The sequence below is a fragment of the Carlito syrichta genome, unplaced genomic scaffold (genome assembly GCF_000164805.1).
Source record: "Carlito syrichta isolate Samal-C Ts95f unplaced genomic scaffold, Tarsius_syrichta-2.0.1 Scaffold311106, whole genome shotgun sequence".
NCBI lineage: Eukaryota > Metazoa > Chordata > Mammalia > Primates > Tarsiidae > Carlito > Carlito syrichta.
Genome location: NW_007255202.1, coordinates 53,278 through 75,758, shown reverse-complemented (window position 1 = coordinate 75,758; position 22,481 = coordinate 53,278). Strand labels below are relative to the sequence as shown.

Here is a 22,481-nt window from a genome sequence, read left to right as displayed (position 1 = left end):
TTTGGATAAGATATTTGGAATCGTTCATGCAAAGAAATTATGCACAATGGAAGGCAATATATTGTGATCAACACCATATTTAATTGTTGCTACGGTCTGAATGTTGCAAGTTTATTCCCAATGCAACAGTGTTAAAAGGTTGGGCCTACCTGTTTAGGTTACAAGGGCTCCACCCTCAGAACTGGATTAATGTTCATATAAAAGGGTCTTGTGGGAATGGTTCACTCTCTTTGGTTCTTCTGTCCTGTGAGGATATAATGTTCTTCCCCTTCGGAGAAAGCAACATTCAGTGGGCCATTGTGAAAGCTGGGAGACAAGGCTCTAATTTAATCTACTGGCACCTTGATCTTGGACTTCCCAACCAGAACTGTGAAAAATGCATTCTTTTTTTGAGTCAGAATCTCACTCTGTCACCCAGGCTGGAGTGCAATGGCACGCTTATGGCCACCGCAGTCTCCATCTGCTGGGCTCAAGTGATTCTTCTGCCTCAGCCTTCCAAGTAGTATGCACCACCATGCCCAGCTAATTTTTTGATTTATTGTATAGATGAGGTCTCACCACATTGCCCTGACTGGGCTCAAACCCGTGGGCTCAGGCAATCCTCTCAGAGAACCTTGGCCTCCCAAAGTGCTGGGATGATAGGCATGAGCTACCCCACCTAGCCAAGAAATGCATTTCTGCTTATTTTACATGACCCAGTCTCAGGGATTCTGTTGTAGCAGCACAAATAAGATTATGACAACAATATAAAAGAAAAGTTCTATACAAGGAGCCTGAAAGGGAGTGTACACAGGTATCGGAGGAGATGAGGTGTGCCACATGGAAGTAAGAGAAGTGCTTCTGGGAAGAAATACAAGGACAATTGCTATATAGAATACCGGAGCAACTTGAAAGTATTTATTAGCCGGGCTCAGTGGCTCAGCCTGTAATCCCACGCCTTTGGGAGGCTGAGGTGAGTGGATTGCCTGAGCCTGTGGGTTCGAGACCCGCCTGGGCAGCGAGACCTCATCTCTACAATAAATCAAAAAATCAGCCGGGTATGGTAGCGCATGCCTGTAATTCTGGCTACTTGGAAGGCTGGGGCGGAAGGATCACCGGAGCCCAGCAGGTTGAGGCTGCGGTGGCCGGGAGCGGCCACTGCACTTCAGTCCGGTCGACAGAGTGAGACTCCAACTCAAAAAAAAAAAAGAAAGTATTTATTGTGTTGGATGAAGGCAAAACCATTTGTTTCATGGGAAATTGTAATTGGATCATTAAAATATGAATAACTTATCAGACTTTTAAAAAGTCTTAGATCTGAAGTTGTTCACATTGCTCTCACAGTGCTCATGGGAATCTGGAGTATGCCCCATTGAGCATAGGTACATTTAGTTAGAATGTACAAGTTCTGAATTTCTGGGCACTTTTAGCATTATAATTTACCCTTTATTAAATTAAATCAAATAATCTATTTTATCTTTTGCACTAGGAATGAGTGTTAGCATCAAATGCTCATTGCTATATTTTAACCTTTTAAAGAGATTCTGAAAAGGATTTTCAAAGAATTAATTTTGATTGATTGAAGTAAACTGAAATACTGCTATTATTAATAATAATAACTTCTGATACCTTTGCTGATTATGAAGTTCTTTTAATAGTAGAGGTGAGTTGTTCTCCTCTCACATTTGAAGTAATTTACTAAAGGTCTTTTGTGAGGTTAAAACAGATGTTCCAGAGAAGAGTAGTTGAAATTAGCACTGGCCTGCTTAATTTGTTTTTTTAAAGTGCCTCACTGATTTCTAATTGGAAGCACAAGGGAAATATTGACTTTACGAAAAGAAAGGAATTCCCCAAGTAGAATTTCCCTTACTCAACGCATGAATGTTTATTTTTACGGACCAGAAGTAAAATGGAATTACTTTTATTGTTGAAGATTTACATGTAGGACACATTTGCATTTATTACTTAAATGCTTTCTGCATTTGAAGCTGTGAAAGGAGGTCGTTGGGGGGTGGGTTGCACAGGTTTTTAATCGGAGCTTTGTAGAGAGCAAATTGAATTTGGAGATGCAACCTAATTATTAGAATCTCTGGTACTTTGACATTTTTGGAAAGACATAGAAGCTTTGGGTGCTTTCAGTTTTGTGAAAAACATAGACAATATTACCTAATTCTTGACTTGTATTGCTTTTCTTTTCTTTCTGCATTTCTCTTTCCTTTCTTCCTTCTCTCCATTTTTTCTACCTCACTTCACCTTTTTTAACCTTTCTTCCTTCCTTCTTCCTTTCCTTCCTCCCCTCATTTCTGTCCTATGGTTTAAAAACAAGCAAATCCCTCAGATTTTAAATATAAAACAAATACTTCTTCTTGTACTATTTTAATGTTCTTGGAACCTGCACTATATATTTTATTTTTTAGATTTCAAGAAGACTTCTCTTTTCGTGAGCTACACATTTGGAAATAAAAATAAACTTCTAGGTATTAGCACTTTGCTGTAACACGAAATTAGTGTTACTGAGATCGTGTGTTCTACAAAACCAAACACTAATTTCAAAAAGACTTGTGAGAAATCTAGCAACAGGCTTACCTTTGAAAACATCCTGCATAATAAACCTTTGTATACCTAACCCTGAATTTTTTATTTTAAATTTTTAAAATAAAAAAATTTTAAAAAGGAAAAAAAAAAACCTAATTAACTTCATAGTGAGAACAGGGACAAGAGCAATAATTGCTATTTGGGGAAATTCTTTGAGATGTATGGACAGGAGGCTCAGCATGGATGAAGAAAGCCACAGAAAATGTTACCATGCTGCCCTGGGGGTGGAGAGGAAGGAACCACAACACATTGAAGAAGCCAGTCCCACTCTAATCAGTATAATAAAGAAAGAAATGGAAATGAAAGACAAAGTTAGGAGAGGAGAAAGGATAATAATAATTCCACAGGCATCTACAAAAAACTTTTAAAAATTAGAACCAATAAGTTAATTGATCAAGTTTGTTTACAGTATCGTTATAAACACTAATTATATAGCAATATATTTAACAAATAATGTGCAAGATTTCTGTACTGAAACCTGCAAAACATTGCAGCGACAAAGATCTCCATCAATGGAGATGTCTGCCACACTCACTGATACTCAATTTTGTTGAGACATTGAACATTATTGAGGTATTTGAGAAGGCAGAAGAGTGACCCCCAAGATGTCCATGCTCTAATCCCTGAAACCTGTAAACAATGTTATCTTACAAGGCAAAGAAACTTTGCATTACAACTTAATTAAAAACCTTGAGTTGGGAAGATTTTCCTGAATTATCTAGATGGGCCTGATGCAATGACATACATCCTTAAAAGCAGAAACCCAATCTTGGCTGAATGTCAGAGAGGAATGTGACTCTCGAAAAATGTTCAGAGAGATGCAACCTTGCTGGGTTAAAGATGGCAGAAGGAGATCAGTCATAAGCCATGGATGTGGGTGACCCAAAAACCTGGAAAAGTCAGAAACGCATTCTCCCTTAAAACTAGAAGAAAACACAGTGCTGCCAACACCCTGAGGTCAGCCCAGTCAGTACCTACAATTCTGACCTACGAAATTGTAAGATGATACATTTTTTATTGTTTGAGCCACCAACCTCATGGTAATTTGTGAAAGTAGCCATATAAAACTAATATCATCACTACCAATTTAAGGTACTCCCAATCTAAATCCTAGCAGCCTTTCTTTTAGAAATTAAAAGGTTCATTCTAACACATATGTGGAATGCAAAGCACCTATAGCTGACAAAATTATCTTGATAAAGAACATGATGGAGACTTTTTTCAAGACTTACTATATGTCTTTTGCTTATAAGATTTCAAGACTTACTATACATCTACACTGTTCAAGGTTGTTAGATAATCCAGTAGGGATAGACCAATAGATCAATGAAGCATAAAAATATAGAGTCTGAAGACAGGCAGTACATATCTAGCCAATTGATGTTCTGCAAGGGTTCCGAAGCAATCCACAAAAGAAAAAAAGTCTTTTTATTTGTTTAATTATTTCTTTGATTTTTTTATTTTAAAGATATGGGATACAATTAAGGTTTAGGTATACAAATGTTCATTCTGTGGGTACCCTTGTTGATGAGGTGTGACCCCCGACCCTGGCAGTTTCCCACTACTGCCAATTCCTTTCTTATAGTATTATGATAATTGTTCAAGGTCTGCTTATGAGTGAGAACATGTAGTACTCACTTCTTTGTTTCTGTGATAGATTGCTCAGTATTATGAACTCTAAGTCCATCCAAGCTGGAGGAACTCAAATCACTTTATGAAAAAGTTACCTGCACATGCATGTTTATTGCAGCATTATTCACAATAGCAAAAACATGGAACCAACCATGCTGCCCATTGAGAGGACTGGATTTTTAAAAAAGTGATACATATACATGATGGAATATTACACAGCCATAAATAAAGTCTTTACAACAAATGTTGAATAACAAATGGTGTTGAACTGTTTGAGTATTTACATACCATTTGCACAAACTCACTTGAAATGTACCATAAAAATGAGTTAAAATTATAAAACTTTTAGAAAAAACTATAGCATAATGATATCATGACCTTTAAGTAGGTATAGAGTTATTTAGACATAAACACACTAGCTAATAGAGAAAAAAATAGATATGACGATGTACTTAAATAAAAGTAAAATTTTTTTTCTGTTCTTTGAAAGAAATTTTTTTTTTTTGAGTTGGAGTCTCACTCTGTCATCCAGACTGGAGTACAGTGGCTGCTCCCAGCCACCGCAGTTTCGACCTGCTGGCCTCCAGCGATCCTTCCGCCTCAGCCTTCCAAGTAGCTGGAACTACAGGCGTATGCTATCACGTCCGGCTAATTTTTGATTTATTGTAGAGATGAGGTCACGCCAAGTTGCCCAGGCAGGTCTCGAACCCACGGGCTCAGACAATCCACTCACCTCAGCCTCCCAAGGTGCAGGATTACAGGCTGAGTCTCCGAACCCAGCCGAAAGACATTTTTAAGAAGATAAATAGGTAAGCCATAGGCTGGAAGGACACATATGTAATACATCTGAAAAATGTATCCAGAGCACATGAAGAATACGTCAGACCAAGAATAAAATGATACTTCTCTTTTAAAAAATGACAAAAAATAGTGAATAGACATTTCACAAAAGAAGATATGGAAATGGCCCTTAAGCACATGAGCACATTCAATGTCATTTGTCATCAGGGACATGTTAATTAACCTGTACTGAGATAGTACTTCACATCTAGTATAATCGCCAAAATCGTGTTACCAGGACAATATCAAATGTTGGAGAGGATGTGAAGCCAAATTACCAGTGAGGCTATGAAATATTAAAATCCACTATGTAAAATCATCTGGATGTTTCTTACAAAGTGAAATATACACTTACCAGATCACCCAGTATTCCACTCCTCAAATTTTTCAGAATAGTAAAAATGAAAGCCATGTGACATGTCTATAATAGCCTTTCTTGAAGAGATAAAACCTCAAATAGATCAACTCTGCATTAAAATGAAAATGATGAACATACGTTCATACAGTCCTGTAATGGACTGCAACTCAACAGTACAAAACAGGAAGTTATCAATACATGTAAGCATATGAGTGGCACTCAGAGGCACTATGATGAGAAAATGTATTTGTATTCTGTATATATGAAGCTTAAAAACAGGCAAAATTAGTGTGGGGTGAGATAGATCACAATGTGCTTTCTTGCATGAATGGGAATTGGCCATAGTGGGGAAAGAGAAAATTGCTGGTGGGGACGAGAATGTTCCATGTTTTAATTGTGGTGCAGGTTACCCAGGTATCCACATTTGTCCTAATTGTTGCCTGTGTGCACTTATCATTGGTGCATTTTATTGCATTGAAATTAGTTCAATTCAAAAAAGGAGTATTAGAAAAAATACAGCCAAGAGGATTCCAGTTTCCAGTACAACTGAGTAATTTTTTAATTTTATGATTTGATTTCCATTATTTTGGCTCCCTTGCCTGACAAAGGAATGCTATATACCAACATTTATAACCGACCATGAACTGTTTTGTATTACAGAAACACACATTATTTCAGAAGCTACTGCTCCCTACAAATCTTAAAAGAAATCATAATGAGCATCTCAAATATTTAGAAAAGAATGAAATTCTTTTCTTTTCATCATAATGAAAAAAAATACATTAACTCTATTCCTATATGAGGTATGGAAAAAGAGTGTTTTGATGACAATTTACAGCCTGTAAGGTTGTGAACAAAATAACAAATGCTTGTATATTATAAAAGAGGAGAGTTTGAAAATTTATATACTATCAGCTCAACTTATGAAGTTTGCAAGAGATTAAAAAATTAGCACAGGGCATGTAGAAGTGTGGATATAAAACAGATAAGAGCGACAATAATTGAAATATAAGGCAAAAATACAATAGAAAGGATCCACAATACACCAATTGGCCTTTGTAAGGATGAATGAGATGAACCAAGTTCTGGAAACATTTGTTCCGAGAGACAGAGTGACAGAGGGAGAGAGGGAGGAAAAGAGAAAAGGAGGGGGAGAGAAGGAGGGATAGAGAGAGGGAAAGGAGAGAGGAAGGGAGAGGAGAGGAAAGGGTGGAGAAAGGGAAAGAATAACAGAGCAATCAGACACAAAATGGCGAATGATGTGCATTTAAAAGAAAACATAAGGCTACTTGGAAAGCTAAGGCAGAAGGATCACCTGAGCCCAGCAGGTCAAGGCTACGGTGGCCATGAGCATGCCACTGCACTCCAGCCTGGGTGACAGTGAGACTTCGACTAAAAAAAAAAGAAAAGAAAAGAAAAGAAAAACTCGAGCCAGGCTCAGTGGCTCAGCCTGTAATCCCAGCACTTTGGGAGGCCAAGGTGAGTGGATGGCATGAGCCTGTGAGTTCGAGACCCGCCTGGGCAAGCAAGACCTCATCTCTACAATAAATCAAAAAATCAGCCAGGCGTAGTAGGAAGGCTGAGGTGGAAGGATCGCCGGAGCCCAGCAGGCGAGGCTGTGGTGGCCGGGAGTGGTCACTGTACTACAGTCTGGGCGAGAGAGTGAGACTTCAACTCAAAAAAAAAAGAAAGAAAAAGAAATGAAAACATAACCACATAAGTAGCACAGCTATAAAAAAGACAATAAAAGGAAAACAACACTATAGGGTGGGTATAATCAACAATGTTATGCCAAGACATTTGAAAACTTAAACATAAATGGCAAATTTTCAGAAAATCATAATTTTTTAAAAGTGACTTGGAGCCGGGCTCGGTGGCTCAGCCTGTAATCCCGCGCCTTTGGGAGGCTGAGGTGAGTGGATTGCCTGAGCCCGCGGGTTCGAGACCCGCCTGGGCAGCGAGACCTCATCTCTACAATAAATTAAAAAACCAGCCGGGCGTGGTAGCGCACACCTGTAATTCCGGCTACTTGGAAGGTTGAGGCGGAAGGATCGCCGGAGCCCAGCAGGTCGAGGCTGCAGTGGCTGGGAGCGGCCACTGCGCTCCAGTCTGGGCGACAGAGTGAGACTCCAACTCAAAAAAAAAAAAAAAAAAAAAAGTGACTTGGTACCAAGAAGAAAGCCAGAAGAGTCCTGTAACTACTATAGCCCTCCATTTTCAAAACAATGCATCTTTAAGTCACAATAATCTGTTCTTTTATACCCAAGATTCTCACAGCATGTGAATGACATAATAAAATTATTAAATGGAATGTGAAGTATCAGGAACACTTGTTAGGAGTTGTAGTGTAAACAACAACAAAAAATAGGAGCTATCTAATCACTTTGACGAAGTCCAAACCTATATCCCAACATTTTTAGACCTAAGCACATATATCCCGAAGAAAGTGTTCCGTGTGTGCACCAAAAGATAAAAATGATCATTTGATACACACACACATATATATAATTTGTAAAATAAATAAACAAATGACTGCAAATGACATGAATATCCACTGAAAGGAAGTGGATAAATTGTGATATATTAGTACGATGCAATTCTATGCAGCCAAGAAAATGAATGGACGTGGGTTAAGCCCATCAACTCTGATGACTCTAAAAAATGCAATGGTAAGCTTTGGAAGTAATACAGAAGAGTATATATACTAGGATTTCAGCTCTACCAATGTCACAGATTAAGCAATATCCTGTTTAGAATACTTCCATGAATGTGCTAAGCAGGTAAACAATATTACTAGATAGACATATATTCATAAGAGTGACCGTTCTTGGAAATAGCAAGAGGGACCGTTTGGGGAAGAACCAAACAAAAATATCGTTAATGATACTGCATACATTTTTTTTCCTTTCAGCTCGTTTGTGTTTCTTGTAGATTCTGGACGTTAGGCCTTTGTCAGATGTATCATTAGCAAGTATTTTTTCCCATTATGTGGGTTGTCTCTTTACTCTCTTGATGATTTCTTTTGCTGGACAAAAACTTTCCAGTTTCATGAGGTCCTACTTGTCTATTTTAGCTTTTAAGGCATTCATTTTTGGAAACTTGATCAAGGTTTCATTGCCTACTCTTATGTGCTTAAAAGTGTTTCCTATGTTTTTTCTAGTATTCTTATGGTTTGAAGTTTTACGTTTAGGTCTTTGATCCATTTAGAGTTGATTTTTATATATGGTGATAGGTAGGGGTCCAGATTCATTTTTCTGCACGTGGTCAGCCAGTTTTCTCAGTACCATTTGCCAAATATGTTCTCCTTTCCCCATTGATTGTTTGTTGGTGGCTTTGTTGAAGATGAGTTGGTTGAGAGGCCATGCTTTTGCTTCCAGAATCTGTCTTGTTCCAGTGATCTATATATCTATTCTTGTACCAATACCAGGATATTTTAGTTACTGTAGCCTTGTAGTAAAGTTTAAAGTCTGGAGTGTGATACCTCAACTTTTTTTCTTTTCCTGAGGATTGTTTTGGCTATTTATGCTCTTTTTTTGTTCCCATATGAATTTCTGTATTGTCATTTCCAGGGCTGGGAAGAATGATGTTGATAATTTAATGGGTATTGCATTGAATCTGTAGATTGCCTTTGGTAAGATGAACATCTTAACAATTTTGATTCTTTCAATCAATGAGCAAGGAATATTTTCCTGTTTTTTGGGATTATCCTTGATTTCTTTGAGCAGTTTTGTAGGTCTCATTGTAAGGTCTTTCATTCTCTGGTTAGGTGGATGCCAACGTATTTCATTTTTGTGCATGTGTGTGTGTGGTCATCATGAATTAAAAACTGGGCAAAGGACATGAATAAACACTTATCAAAAGAAGATATACAAGCAACCAACAGATACCATGAAAAAGTACTCAGCCTTACTAATCATCAGACAAATGCAAATCAAAACTACAGTGAGACACTACCTAACTCCAGTAAGGATGGCCCTCATTAATAAATCAAAAAATAGCAGTAGCTGTGGGTGAGAATACAAACTAGTTCAACCCCTATGGAAAGCAGTGTGACAATTCCTAGAAGAACTAAAAATTGACTTTTCATATGATCCTGGAAAACCTCTCCTGGGAATATACCTGGACGAACATAAGTTATTCTACCAAAAAGACTACTGTATATGAATGTTTATAGCTGCACTATTCACAAAAGCAAAAACATGGAATCAACCACACTGCCTATCAAAAGTGGACTGGACAAAGAAAATGTGGTACATATACATGACGGAGTATTATGCAGTCATAAAGAAGCACTAAATCATGGCCTTCATAGTAAATTGGTTGGATTTGGAGAACATCATGCTTAGTGATCCAACGCAGAAACAGAGTTGAATACTGCGTGTTCTCACTCGCAGTAGGACCTGAGCATTAATCACAATAACACAAAGGAGGCATCAGCAGTCGTTGGGCACCGCCAAGAAAGGGAGGGATGGCAGAAGACACATAACAACACAAAGGGTACCTAGTCCCAAACCAGGGGAAGTAAGGGCCAGTTGGAGGCCCAAACTTCACCTGCATGCAGCCTACTTGTGTATTTAATCCTTACTTGTACCCCACATCTCAATAATAAAATTAAATTTAAAAATATTTTTAAAAGCTGGGTACACTGAAATTTATTTCATTACTGCTCTTTCAATTATATATATATATATATATATATATATATATAATTTATATATATATAATTGAAAGAGCAGTAATATATATATAAAATATATACTCTCTGTAGGTACAATAAGTTATAATAATAACTTTATTAAGATCTCATCAACTGCTTCATTCTTACAACTTGAGATTGAGTTTTCCTAATTGTATAATGTGACTTTATGTTGATCAGACCCACGACATTGTCATGGAGTTATACTTTGGTGGATTGTTCTATTAATATAAAACAAAACACACTTTACATATCTCCTCACATAAAAATGTCCTAAAATAAACCTATAAGTTATGAAGTGTCCTTCTCAAACTTTCCATGATTAAACCCTTCCTTGAGAAATAATCTTTGTTCTGAAGGCAAAATATTGCTGAAATAGTTTGACTATCTGTCATTTTCAATGAAGGAGCTGGAAATGGGGGCAGTAAAAAAAAATATTTAGTGAGAACGCTAAGATTTTCTATTCCACCCAACAACTGTTAAGTACTCCTTGAGACAGCAACTAGGTGTTGTTTGCTGATGAATGCTTAGTGCCTGGTGCGGAGACATCTATTTCAATTATTTTTAATATTTCAGACAAACTTGGTGAAACTTCTTCTGATGCATCAGGCAAACCCAAACCTCATGAACTGTAACGAAGAGAAGCCATCAGGTAGGTTATGAGCATCCCAGGACCACTGAGCAATTATTTTTTTTTATTCCTTTTATATTGAAGTTGTTCATCCATCATGAGCACAGTTATGGAATGAGAGTTGGCCTCTCCTGGAAAACTGTGTGACAGGCAGACCCATTCAAGCACAATTCATAAACGCATAGGCATGGCTGCATTCCGAGAGAGGCTGAGAACAGTTCAATCTACACATATGGTACTTTGTTGCATTTTGTTTTTCATGTTTTAAACTTTCAGGGTAGTAATTTATGCAATGTGATGTGTGTGTATATATTTATTCACTGTAGTGCCTTATTCAATGTAATTACACGTGTATATATATATATACATACATATACATGCATATATATATACATATATATTAGCATAAAGGAGGGATCAGCAGTCATATATATAAGCCACATAACTTATACTTACAGACATAGGTGGTCATGTAATTTAGTCATGATGATTCAAAAGGTGTTGCTGTCTTCACTAGGGTTCTTAATTGATATTCAGGTGAGTTTTTCTTCATGATTTATCAAGCTTAACTCTATTTATTATTAAGTATAAATTTGACTGATATATATCTATATTGCTTCCCAAATCTGTTAAGATATCACTGTGTGTAAATATATATATACTGCAATCCAATGGACAGCAGGGTGTGATCATAGTTCACTACAACCTCAAACTCCTAGAAGCAATCATTCTCCCACCTTAGCTTCCCAAGTAGCTGGGACTACAAACATGCACCCCCACACAAAAATAATTTTCAAAAAAATTTATGTAGAAATGGTGTCTCACTACATTGCCCAGGTTGGTCTTGAACTACTGCCTCAAACAATCCTCCTGCGGTTGGCTTCCACGTGTGCTAGGGTTACAGGCATTAAACAATGTGCTTGACCTTAGAATATATTTATGTTTTTATTTCACTGTTTCTCATCCTACCACATACATGCTTATTCATTAGGGTATTTTATTTTATTTTATTTTTTTATTTTATTTTTTTTTGAGTTGGAGTCTCACCCTGTCGCCCATACTGGAGTGCAGTGGCTGCTCCCGGCCACCGCACCCTCGACCTGCTGGGATCCGGCGATCCTTCCACCTCAGCCTTCCGAGTAGCCGGAATCACAAGCGTGCGTTACCACGCCCGGCTAATTTTTTGATTTATTGTAGAGATGAGGTCTCGCCTGCCCAGCCGGGTCTCGAACCCGTGGGCTCAGACAATCCACTCACCTCAGCCTCCCAAAGGCGCGGGATTACAGGCTGAGCGACCGAGCCCGGCTACCATTAGGGTATTTTAAAACAATAATAATACTTTTTTTCTACACAGATATTTAGACTACAAAAAGATAGTAGAGAAACAAACATTCTCATGCTCCTTTAAAACTGAAAATCTTACTTAAGGCTGTTTTAAGGCAGTAATTAATCTAAAAGCACTTTATATTTGAGATTTCTAATTTGATATACTTCTATGAGTATGATTTTCTAATGAACCTCCAGTTTATCTTCTCTACTAAAGTAAACTGACAATTTGACAGAAATATAACATAGTTAAATAGTCTTGAACTTGAGATTTAAGCTGATATTAATGATAGTCTAGTAATGTTAATATTAACTGTGTAAATATGCCTAATGGCAAATGGAAATGTATAGTTTTCTATCTTTTTGTAAAAAACATGTATTTACTATGAATATTAAGTTATATCTCCTGTTCATTCTCCTCTAGTTCCGACAGGAAATGACACTTTCAGGTTCTTACTTCTGGATTCCTTCCCAGGCAGGGGAAGATACACTTGACTTTTGAGGGCATGGATTTCCATTCCCATACAATTTTACTATTTAGTTCTAGTATCAAGAGTTTCAAACAGAAATTCAAGCAATGACAATTGACAATCTTAGGGCTCCTGTGAATAAGCAGACATCTTCTAGTCTCGAATCAGTTCTGGTCACCTCAGCACAAGACGTGAGGACTGGCTCAGGCAACCCTTTCCATGTGGGTCATGCAAAGTCTACCTGCAATCTAGAACCTTGTCCATGGTCTGTTGGTAGTAAGAGATGTAGTACTGGCCCATAACAGATCCTCAGTAAGTATTTGTTAATTGAATTAAAATACATATCACATACGCAAGAAGCAAGGAGTTATAATGCAGTGAACATTTCAACTAAAATAGATATACCAATATCCAGATAGCAAGAAGCATGTACCAGATAAAAGAACAGGATAGACAACAAGATGCTCCTATCACAACTGATCAAATGAAAATCATTATCAGTTCTGTGTTGTTGTTTTTTGTTGTTATTGTATGTGTCTTAATTTGAAATGGACTCATAAAAAAATATGGGAGAAAAAGAGGTTTGTTAGGTGGGACAGAAAATTAATCTCTGAATGAAGAAGCTGAGCTCTGCCCTACTTTTTACATGTATATTATGTATTCTGAGGCAAATAATAATAAAACCCTGAAATAAATATCTCCTTGTAGCATCTTAGTTTGATCAGCCCAGAAAGCCACATATCTTACATTTCTAGACATAGGTGGTCATGCATTTTAGTCATAATGGTTCAAAGGTATTGCTGTCTCCACTAGGTTCTTGCTTGATATTCATGTGGGTTTTTCCTCATGATTTCTCAAATTTTGCTCTCAATTTTTAAGTAAAAATGTGACTGATATATCTTTATTGCTGCCCATATATGTTCAGATGTTGCTGTTTGTGTATAATTTTTTAAGGAAATATATTGATTTCCAGTTGAAACACTTTAAAAAGATAATGGAGAGAGGCCAGACTTACTGTTTTAATAACACAATGGAGTATTTATTTGTACATCTATCCATTTTGTAGAAAATTTATAGAATGCCAACTGCATGTTTTTTAACCCAGTTGTTGAAAAGGTGTAACTATTTTCATCATTTTGATTCACAGTCACAAAAATGCCGGAAGAATTTTACTGAGAATGAAATGGCATTAAATTCTCTCAAGCTTAGCCTCTCAATGATGTTTTATTTTACACATCACCATTCAGTGCATATTATTTTTATATTTTTATTTGGCTTATAATTAAATATGCCACTGATGTAAAGCAAAATAGCCTTTTAAAATGGCAGTACTGCAATTTTATCCCTGCCATAAACTTTTAATGTTTTCTTTGTTTTGATTTTGCTTCATGTGTTGATACATTTTAGTATTTTAAGTATGTCAGAAGTATGGAATGTAAATAGATTTCCATGCTATTGCCACCTACTTTTTCTGCTTTTCTTATTTCTTTCATGTAGATATCGCTGCATCTGAATTTATTGAGGAAATTCTGCTGAAAGCTGAAGTTACCTGGGAAGAAAAAATGAAAGAGCCTTTATCTGCTTCTTCCCTGGCACAAGAGGAGCCCTATGAAGAGATCATTCATGATCTTCCAGCACTTTCCAGTAAGCTGTAAGTGTCTTCATTCTGGAGTGAAGTCGTAGAAACTTGCTCATTGAAAGGTTAATCATTTTCATTCTCCATCCTCTCTAGCTGCTGGTCATTTTACAGCCAACACTAAGTTTATGTTTATCTTTCAACTCACAGAGTTAGAAAAACTGAAGCTGTTTACCGACACATTTACCAAAGGATACTTGTTGAACATGAAAATGAGTTTAGCAAAATTCTATAAGAGCCCTCTGATTTCTTTTAGAGTTGCTATGTTAGGTATTAAATCAATTTCAGGTGCTGTGAGACCAAATAATTTTTTGAATGTATTCCCAGATTTTAGGTAAACTGATAATGAGGTTTCCAGTGACTATCATGATAACTAACTTTCCTAAAGTAGATAATACAGATATGTGGAGTGTTTTTTCTCTCCTAAGTATCAAACTAATGATGTCTGCTTGTGTTAACATCTCCTGAAAAGTAATTTTCTTATTGCTGGAGCATGTCAAATGCTGGGATGGAGCACTGTTATCATTTTCAAGGTCTGAAAAAGTAAGACAAAGTATGGTTGATAAATAGTCAAGTGGAGATGGGCTATGAGTATCCAAATAAATGAAGAATATTGCACACAGTTTATGGTACATTTTAAAGTCTTTCAAATCACTTTAAAAGCCTTCACTAAAAGTTATCCAGTAAAAAAAAGTGGCATATCCAGAGCAGTAATATTATAAAAATGATAGTTCCTATAAAGTTAGTGAAAGAGAGATTAAAATTAAATAGCTTGTTAACTCCAGAACATTCCTGCTAAAATATGCATTAAAAAGAGTAAGAACAACATTAAAATCTTACAAAATATTATCAGTATTATATAAAAGTTCATTTAAAATCATAGAACTATTGATAATGTAAATGAACAAAAGGCACACATATTAAAATCTGAGTATCTTAATGCAGTCCCTCTAAAACAAATCTCTATGCATTTATATGCAATGAATCATGGGTCTCTGTGTAGTTCTTTAGGGTACTGATGTGGTTATTGGAAAGAGCTTTGCCTTATGCCTGATATTTTAGCTTAAGCAGTTGGAGACTTTGATGCTCAACTTTCAGAAAAGAATGAAACAATAGGCAAAGAACCAACAAGGAAATAGAAGACTTAAACAATACTATAAACCAATTGGACCTAACAGATGTATTTACAGCACTTTACTCAACAACAATGGAATAAATATTCTTCTCAAGGGGTCATGGAACATTCTTTCACAAAAATCAGAAATGTAAGAAGAATATTTTTCCTGAATTTACAGAAATGAAAATAATTAAAAGGGAATGCTATGAACAATTGAATGCAAAATATTAGATAACCTAGATGAAACTTAAATATTTCCAGAAAAACATAAACAAATAAAACCGACTTAAGATAAACAAAAATTGGAATAAACCTATAACAAGTAAAGAGAGTGAATCACTAATCAAAAAGCTTCATAATAAAAAGCTGTCACCCAGACAACTGCAAGACTGAATTCTTCCAAATGTTTAAAGAATTAATACCAGTCATTCACAAGCTTCCAAAACAGAAGAGGAAGAAACTGTTCTTGACTCATTCTGCCAGGCCTGAATTACCCTGATAGAGAAATCAAATAAAAATGTGAGATACAAAGAAAACTTCAATACCCTTGTTAATATGGGCTTAAAACACCCAAATAAAATTAGCAAATGAAGTCCAGCCATATATAAAAAGGACTGTACAATATGACATAGTGAGATTTATGACAAGAAAGCAAGATTGGTTGAACATACTAAAATCAGATAATGTGATACTTCATGTTAGTATAATAAAGACAAAAATTACATGATCATCTCAATATAGACAGAAGAAGCATTTGACAAAGCCATGAGTCACCTCATCTGAATTACGATTGCTCATTGTTTTCACCAGTTTTTACTCCAACTTTCTCTTCCTTTGCATTGTAAAGCTTATTTGTTTTTACATTTCCCCAGAATATATTTTGCTAAAATTGTGAGAAAGGATGGAATGTTCATCCTTTCTATATCTCAGTATATAAATCAAATTCTCACTTTCCTACTAATTCATATGTATTGTTCTATGAGTATTTTGTACAGTAAGTCATGATTTAGTAAGGATGAGGATATTACTTCCATAATAGCCTACAGTCAGTAGCCATTGCCTATCTTTGAACTTTTAATGGCTTGGAAATTTCTATGTTCTATGCCATGTTTTCTAAGACATCCTTTGAGGGAAGACCTCCCCAAAAGTAGGAATTATCTTTTGGAGGGTTGGGCCCCTTGTAGTACAGGCTTCCCCGGCTACATAGGTGTTCCAGGAACCCATCAACATCAGTGTACTAGCTAGCTTTGCTGTGAGAGGCTGCATTGTGGAAGAACGTCCCAAGTTGTGGCAAACAGGTGACTGGTTCTTTCACCATGACAATATACATGCCTACACTGCCCTGAGTGTTCAAACCAAAAATGGCCCTGAGTGTTGAAACTAAAAATGTCATGACCCCATATCCCACCCTCCCTAATCACCTAATCTTGCCCCAAGTGACTTTTTGTGTTTGTTTGTTTCCTGAGATGAAAAAAGTCCTCAAAAAGAAACCTTTGGCCAATGTGGAAGAGGTGAAACAAAAACCAGCAGAAGCACTAAAAGGCATCAAAACTGACAAGTTCAGAAACTGATCTGAGGAGTAGAAAAGACATCTTGATAGGTGTCTTGCTTCAAATGGAGAGTACTTTGAAAGTAACTAAGTTTAAACAAACAAGAATAAATATACAATTTTTTATAAATAAATTCCAGTTTTTGTGGGGGTTCCTCCCTCATATCAATCAGCATTCTTTTAAAAAAATACATATTTTTTATTTTAAAATTGTGGGGTACAGTTAAGGGTTAAGTATACAAATATGCATTGTGCCGGTACCCTTGTTGCTGAGGTGTGCCCCCTATCCCCAGACGGATATTGACTACCATTAATCCCACCTCCCTTCCCCTCCCTGCCCCCCCATAGTTTCCCGTCACTGTCAATCCTTTTCTTATAGTATAGCAATAGTTGTTCAAGGTCCACTTATGAGTGAGAACATGTGATATTCAGATCTTTGTTTCTGTGAGAGATCACTCAGTATTACAAACTCTAATTCCATCCAGCTTGCTGTGAAATTCATGATTTTGTTCTTTTTTGTGGCTCCATAATATTCCATCGTGTATATGTACCACATTTTAAAAATTCAGTCCTCTTTTGATGGACAGCATGGTTGGTTCCATGATCTTGCTATTGTGAACAATGCTGTGATAAACATACGTGTGCGGGTATCTTTTTTACAGAGTGATTTGAGTTTTTCTGGGTATATTCCCAGTAGGGGGATTGCAGGGTCAGGTATCACACTCCCAGACTTTAAACTTTACTCTAAAGCTACAATAATCAAAACAGTTTGGTATTGGTACAAGAACAGGCATATAGACCAATGGAATAGAATTGAGATTCCAGAAGCAAAACCTCAATTTCTCAACCACCTCATCTTCGACAAAACCTCCACCACCCACCACTGGGGAGAGGACAATCTATTCAGTAAATGGTGCTGGGAAAAATAGCTGACCACATGCAGAAGATTCAAACAAGACCCCTATCAATTCCCATACACAAAAATTAACTCTAAATGGATCAGACACCTAAATGTAAAACCTCAAACAATCAGCATTGTTAAGGTCTCTATGCACTGCCTGACTTTCAAGTTCATGTTTAAACATAGGCAGTTTAAATTCAACTCCATAGACCCTCCAACTGTAACATTCTGTATCTGTAAAGCCAAATCCTTTTAGGCAGGCGTTCTCTCCATTCCATCCTTGACTGCTATGTTATACTCAATTCTTCCTTTCATTCTGACTGTCTGCCTCCTCTCTGGGTGGCCATTTCCATCCTCAGATGTATCCGAGTGCCACATTTGCTGTTATTGCTGCTAATGAAACAGCTGCTGCTGAATATGCCCTTTGGTGTCTGAACATGCAAATCCTTTCCCAGGGTTTTAATTGCTGAGAAGTTTTGATATGTGCCAATATTCTAGTTCATGGGGCCCTTAAGATAGAATCCATTGAAATTTCACATGTTACCTAAAGGGAGTCATTCATTGATGAGCTGTGGTTTTTCACTTATTATTAGTAATAATAACAACAATAATTTTAGTAGTTGATATTTGTTTTGCAGTTACCAGGTTCCAGCACTCGTGCAAAGTGGTTTGCATGGATAATTTCACTAAACAAACAACAGCTGGAAGTATGTTCTGTGTTTACAGAGCCAGCTTTATACACACCTGATTGAGACTCAGAGCTTCAAGAATGTGACTCAGGCCACACACACATGCTCAATCTCAGAGTTCTTCAATGAGGAGGCCATTTTTATTTGTAACTCTAAACCTTTCCATTCAGTTTGGAAGAGGAAGTTGATGTGAGTTCACTGCTATGGTCAGTCAGTTTTCGGTATGGAACATCATCAACTAAGTTGCCTATTTCCTCCAGCCAAGTTAAGATTAGTGCTTGATATGACAACTTGAGAAGACAGTCTGTCCTCAAGAAAAAATTTTCATTCTACAGAAATGATGAGCATCAGTGTGATTTTGCAATACACTTTCCTGTTCAGATGCTTTTTAGCTAAAACTGCAGGTCAAAAGAGAGCAATTCATGGGGTCATTATTTCTGTCTACCACTTTATCTTGCTTCTGGGCATCTAAACTCCTTCTCTTAGTGTTACTGGCAAGGCCTTGTGGTGTGTGCTCACGAGAGTCACACTTCAGATTCTGGCTCTGCCATTTACTCGTTCTATGACTTTAAGAAATTCAGTCAACCTCTTTGTGACATTTTTACTCAAGAGCAAAATGTCAGTGTCATACATTTTAATTTTAATTTTTGATTTTGATTTTGATGTTTATCTCTTGTTCATGGGAGAGAAACTAAGTCCTTGGGATTTCCCAAGCGATAAGATTATCTTTGTTATTCATGAGCCCTTTGGATCACACTTGAGTTTATGCTAACAAAGTAAAATGACTTGGGGTGCTTTCTGGTCATGTCAGAAAGACCAGACATGTGATTAAAGGTCTAGGGCTTTGAGCTAGCCCAAACTCCAGGAAGGGTATGGGGGATAGAGACTGAGTATGAACACATGGTCAATGACTGAATCCATCATACCTGTGCAATGAAACCCCAATAAAATCTGTGAATATCAGAGCTCACTTGAAATTCCTGACTAAACACATTAAGGGGATGGAGTTTGAAGTGTCCTGTTTCCTTTGGAGAGGACACAAAAGTTCTGCATGTGAAGTCTCTCTCTCAGACTTTGCCTTATATATTTATTTGTTTGGCTTGTCCTAATTTACACCCTTTATAATAAACCTGTATTAGTAAGTATATCACTTTCCTGAGTTTTGTAAATCATTCTAGTAAATGATCAAACCTAACGGGGGGTTGTGGAAATCCCAGAACTTGTAGCTAGTTGGTCAGAAGTATGAATGGCCTGGGAATCCTCAAATTTGTGGCTGACTTTTGAAATGGGAGCAGTCTTATTGAGGACTCTGCCTTAACTTGTGGGCTTTGAGTGAACTCTGGGTAGTTAGCATTAGAATTGTATTGCAGTACATCAGAGTTTGATAATGATAATAATAATAGCTATATTATATGGTTATTCTTGATAACTGAGTTAATATTTATAAAGCGCTTAGAAAAACATCTGCCTCATCGTACGTGCTGTATAAGCGCTTAAGACATTACAAAAAAAAGATGTTTTTCATTTATCTGTGAACTGTCAGCAAAAGCATCTAAAGAAGAAAGGCTTTCTAGCTATAAGCTGAGACAAAAATAGTGATAGTCCTTCCATTTGCTGCTTTTAAACCGATTATAACCATATGGAGAAAAAACTTATTTTCTAAGCAGCTGGCATGAAAATTCAGTATTAGTATAGACCAGCTTTGGTTGGGCGAATCCTCTGATTAGGTTGCTTGGGGGCTGGGTTTCTAGAGTTTCTGAGTCATCTGTCACCTGCAATAGAGAGAAAATGCTGCACCACAAGGATGGGGGGAAAGTGGGAGGAGGCAGAACGGACCAGTGTAGAGGACCACAAGGAGAAAGGGCTTCTTGGTGGAAATCCCAGAGTGGCCACAGCCAAGAGGCTACTAGGAAGAAGAAATACCCCATGGTGATTATGGGGGTGAAATAATATATTATGCATGTCTCTTTGACCTCAGAAGAAGCATAAGACTCAAAATAGGCTTAGAATAGATTTTGGATTGGGTCTTAAAAGTATAACGTTTCATCAAGCAGGCTCATCTTGCTTTTATGCAAAAGACAGCCAACTAACGTATGGCTATGAAAGATTTTGTCTGAGGTTCTAGTTGCTCAAATGAAAGGAAATATAATTAGCATAGTCGAAAGATGTTAATATCTATTTGCATCCATCTCCACTTAAACTCCAAGACTTAGGATAGATAGACATCACTATCCACATTTTACTTATAGGGAAATAGAATCCCAGGTGTGAAGCAGACCTGAAGGTTTAACTAGTAAAGGGAAGCCGTGGTCAGAATTCAACACTATTCATGCTCTTCCAATCTAAGGTAGGAATGGAACAGGCTCAGGAAGATTCCTTGGGTATCTCCCTAGCCACATTGTGCACATAATTCTGCCCTGCAGATTTAGAAAATAATTACATATTAGGGAGAAAGTCTTTGACTCTTGCCTAAAGACTACATATGAGGTTATTCCTATGGAAATGTTTCCCTATAATTGAGATAGTCTTGGGTAAGCAATACTGAAAAGAGCATTTTTACTCTCTGATCCTTAGGTACAGGTGCACAGCAGCTTCTAATTCCTTTGCTTCTGCTGGTTAAACCCAAGCATCTCTTATTATTTCTGTAAGGTGGTTGTTCTCTTATATCTACTGCTGGTCTCTTATATTTAACGCTTGGATGACCTGAGCGTTTTCAAAACCAGCACAGATTCAGCCACCATTTGCAGTCAAGTGACATCACCCGACATAAAGTCCCAGCCAGGCCTTCAGTCCTAGAATGAGCAGTCACCAGAAGCTCATGTGCTGCTGGTGGACAAGGGGTCCCCCAAAAAGGAACCTGGAATTTTCTTTCATAGAGAGAGTCCCTTGTAGTACAGGCTTCCTCCACTAGGTCAGTGTTTAAGGAAGCCACTGGCATCAGAGTACCAGCTAATGTTGTTGTGAGAGGCTACACTATGAAAGAAACATCCCAGGCTGTGGCAAATGTGTGACTGGTTCTTCCACCATGACAATGTACCTGCTCAGCAAGTTTTTGACCAAAAACAGCATGACCCCCATGCTCTACTTTCCCTCTTCACCTGATCTCACCTCAAGTGATTTTTCTTGTTTCCCTGGATGATAAAAGTTCCCAAAGGGAGACACTTTGCCAATGTGGAATATGTGAAACAGAAAATGGCAGACACACTAAAAAGCAGTAAAAATGATGAGTTCAAAAACTTTTTTGAGTAGTGGAAAAAGCATCTTAATAGGTGTATTGCATCAAATGGAAAGTACTTCGAAGGTGACCGAAGTTTAAACATGTAAGAATAAATACATATTTTAAATAAATAAATTGTGAGTTTTTGAGGATCCACCCTCATATTTGTCAGGGGAGCCATGCTTGGTGGTAGACAGTCTGGATTTTATTGAAATATTGAGGAGTTTGTGAAAATAAACATTGAGATACAAACATGCAAAGCACTACCATCATAGCCCTTGTATACTGGATTTTATTATTACTATTTAATAAGTGGATTTTCTTTTTTTTTTTTTTTTTTTTTGAGTTGGAATCTCACTCTGTCACCCAGACTGGAATGCAGTGGCCGCTCCCGGCCACCGCAGCCTCGACCTGCTGGGCTCTGGCGATCCTTCCGCCTCAGCCTTCCAAGTAGCCAGAATTACGGCACGCGCTACCACGCCCGGCTGAGTTTTTGGTCTATTGTAGAGATGAGGTCTTGCCAATTTGCCCAGATGGGTCTCGAGCCCGCGGGCTCAGACAATCCACTCACCTTAGCCTCCCAAAGGTATGGGATTATAGGCTGAGCCACCGAGCCCGGATTTTCAATGATTCAAAGCATTCACCCTTGAAGCTAGGTTCACGCTATGCAAGTCCATTACAAAATTATTGGTTGTTATTATTAAATAAGGGAAATGATGTCTAACTTAGAGATATTTTACCCCCCTTTCAAGCATAAATGGGATTTTGTATGAAGACTCATTAAGCAAGCTTTATTTTACAAAAATAATTTTAGTTATACCTTCAGCTTTGGCAATCAGCTCAAA

The 22,481-nt window shown here is 37.3% G+C and overlaps 1 protein-coding gene across 1 annotated transcript in view; it reads left to right on the top strand.

Annotated features, from left to right (window-relative positions):
* The window catches only part of LOC103271022 (unconventional myosin-XVI-like), a gene marked incomplete at both ends in the record, with an annotated part of 162,407 nt that overhangs the window by 90,697 nt on the left and 49,229 nt on the right, over positions 1 to 22,481 (top strand). The window contains 2 exons of the mRNA XM_008068502.1: positions 10,677 to 10,752; positions 14,025 to 14,178. Coding sequence (XP_008066693.1) covers positions 10,677 to 10,752; positions 14,025 to 14,178 — 230 coding nt within the window. The remainder of the gene's footprint in view (positions 1 to 10,676; positions 10,753 to 14,024; positions 14,179 to 22,481) is intronic.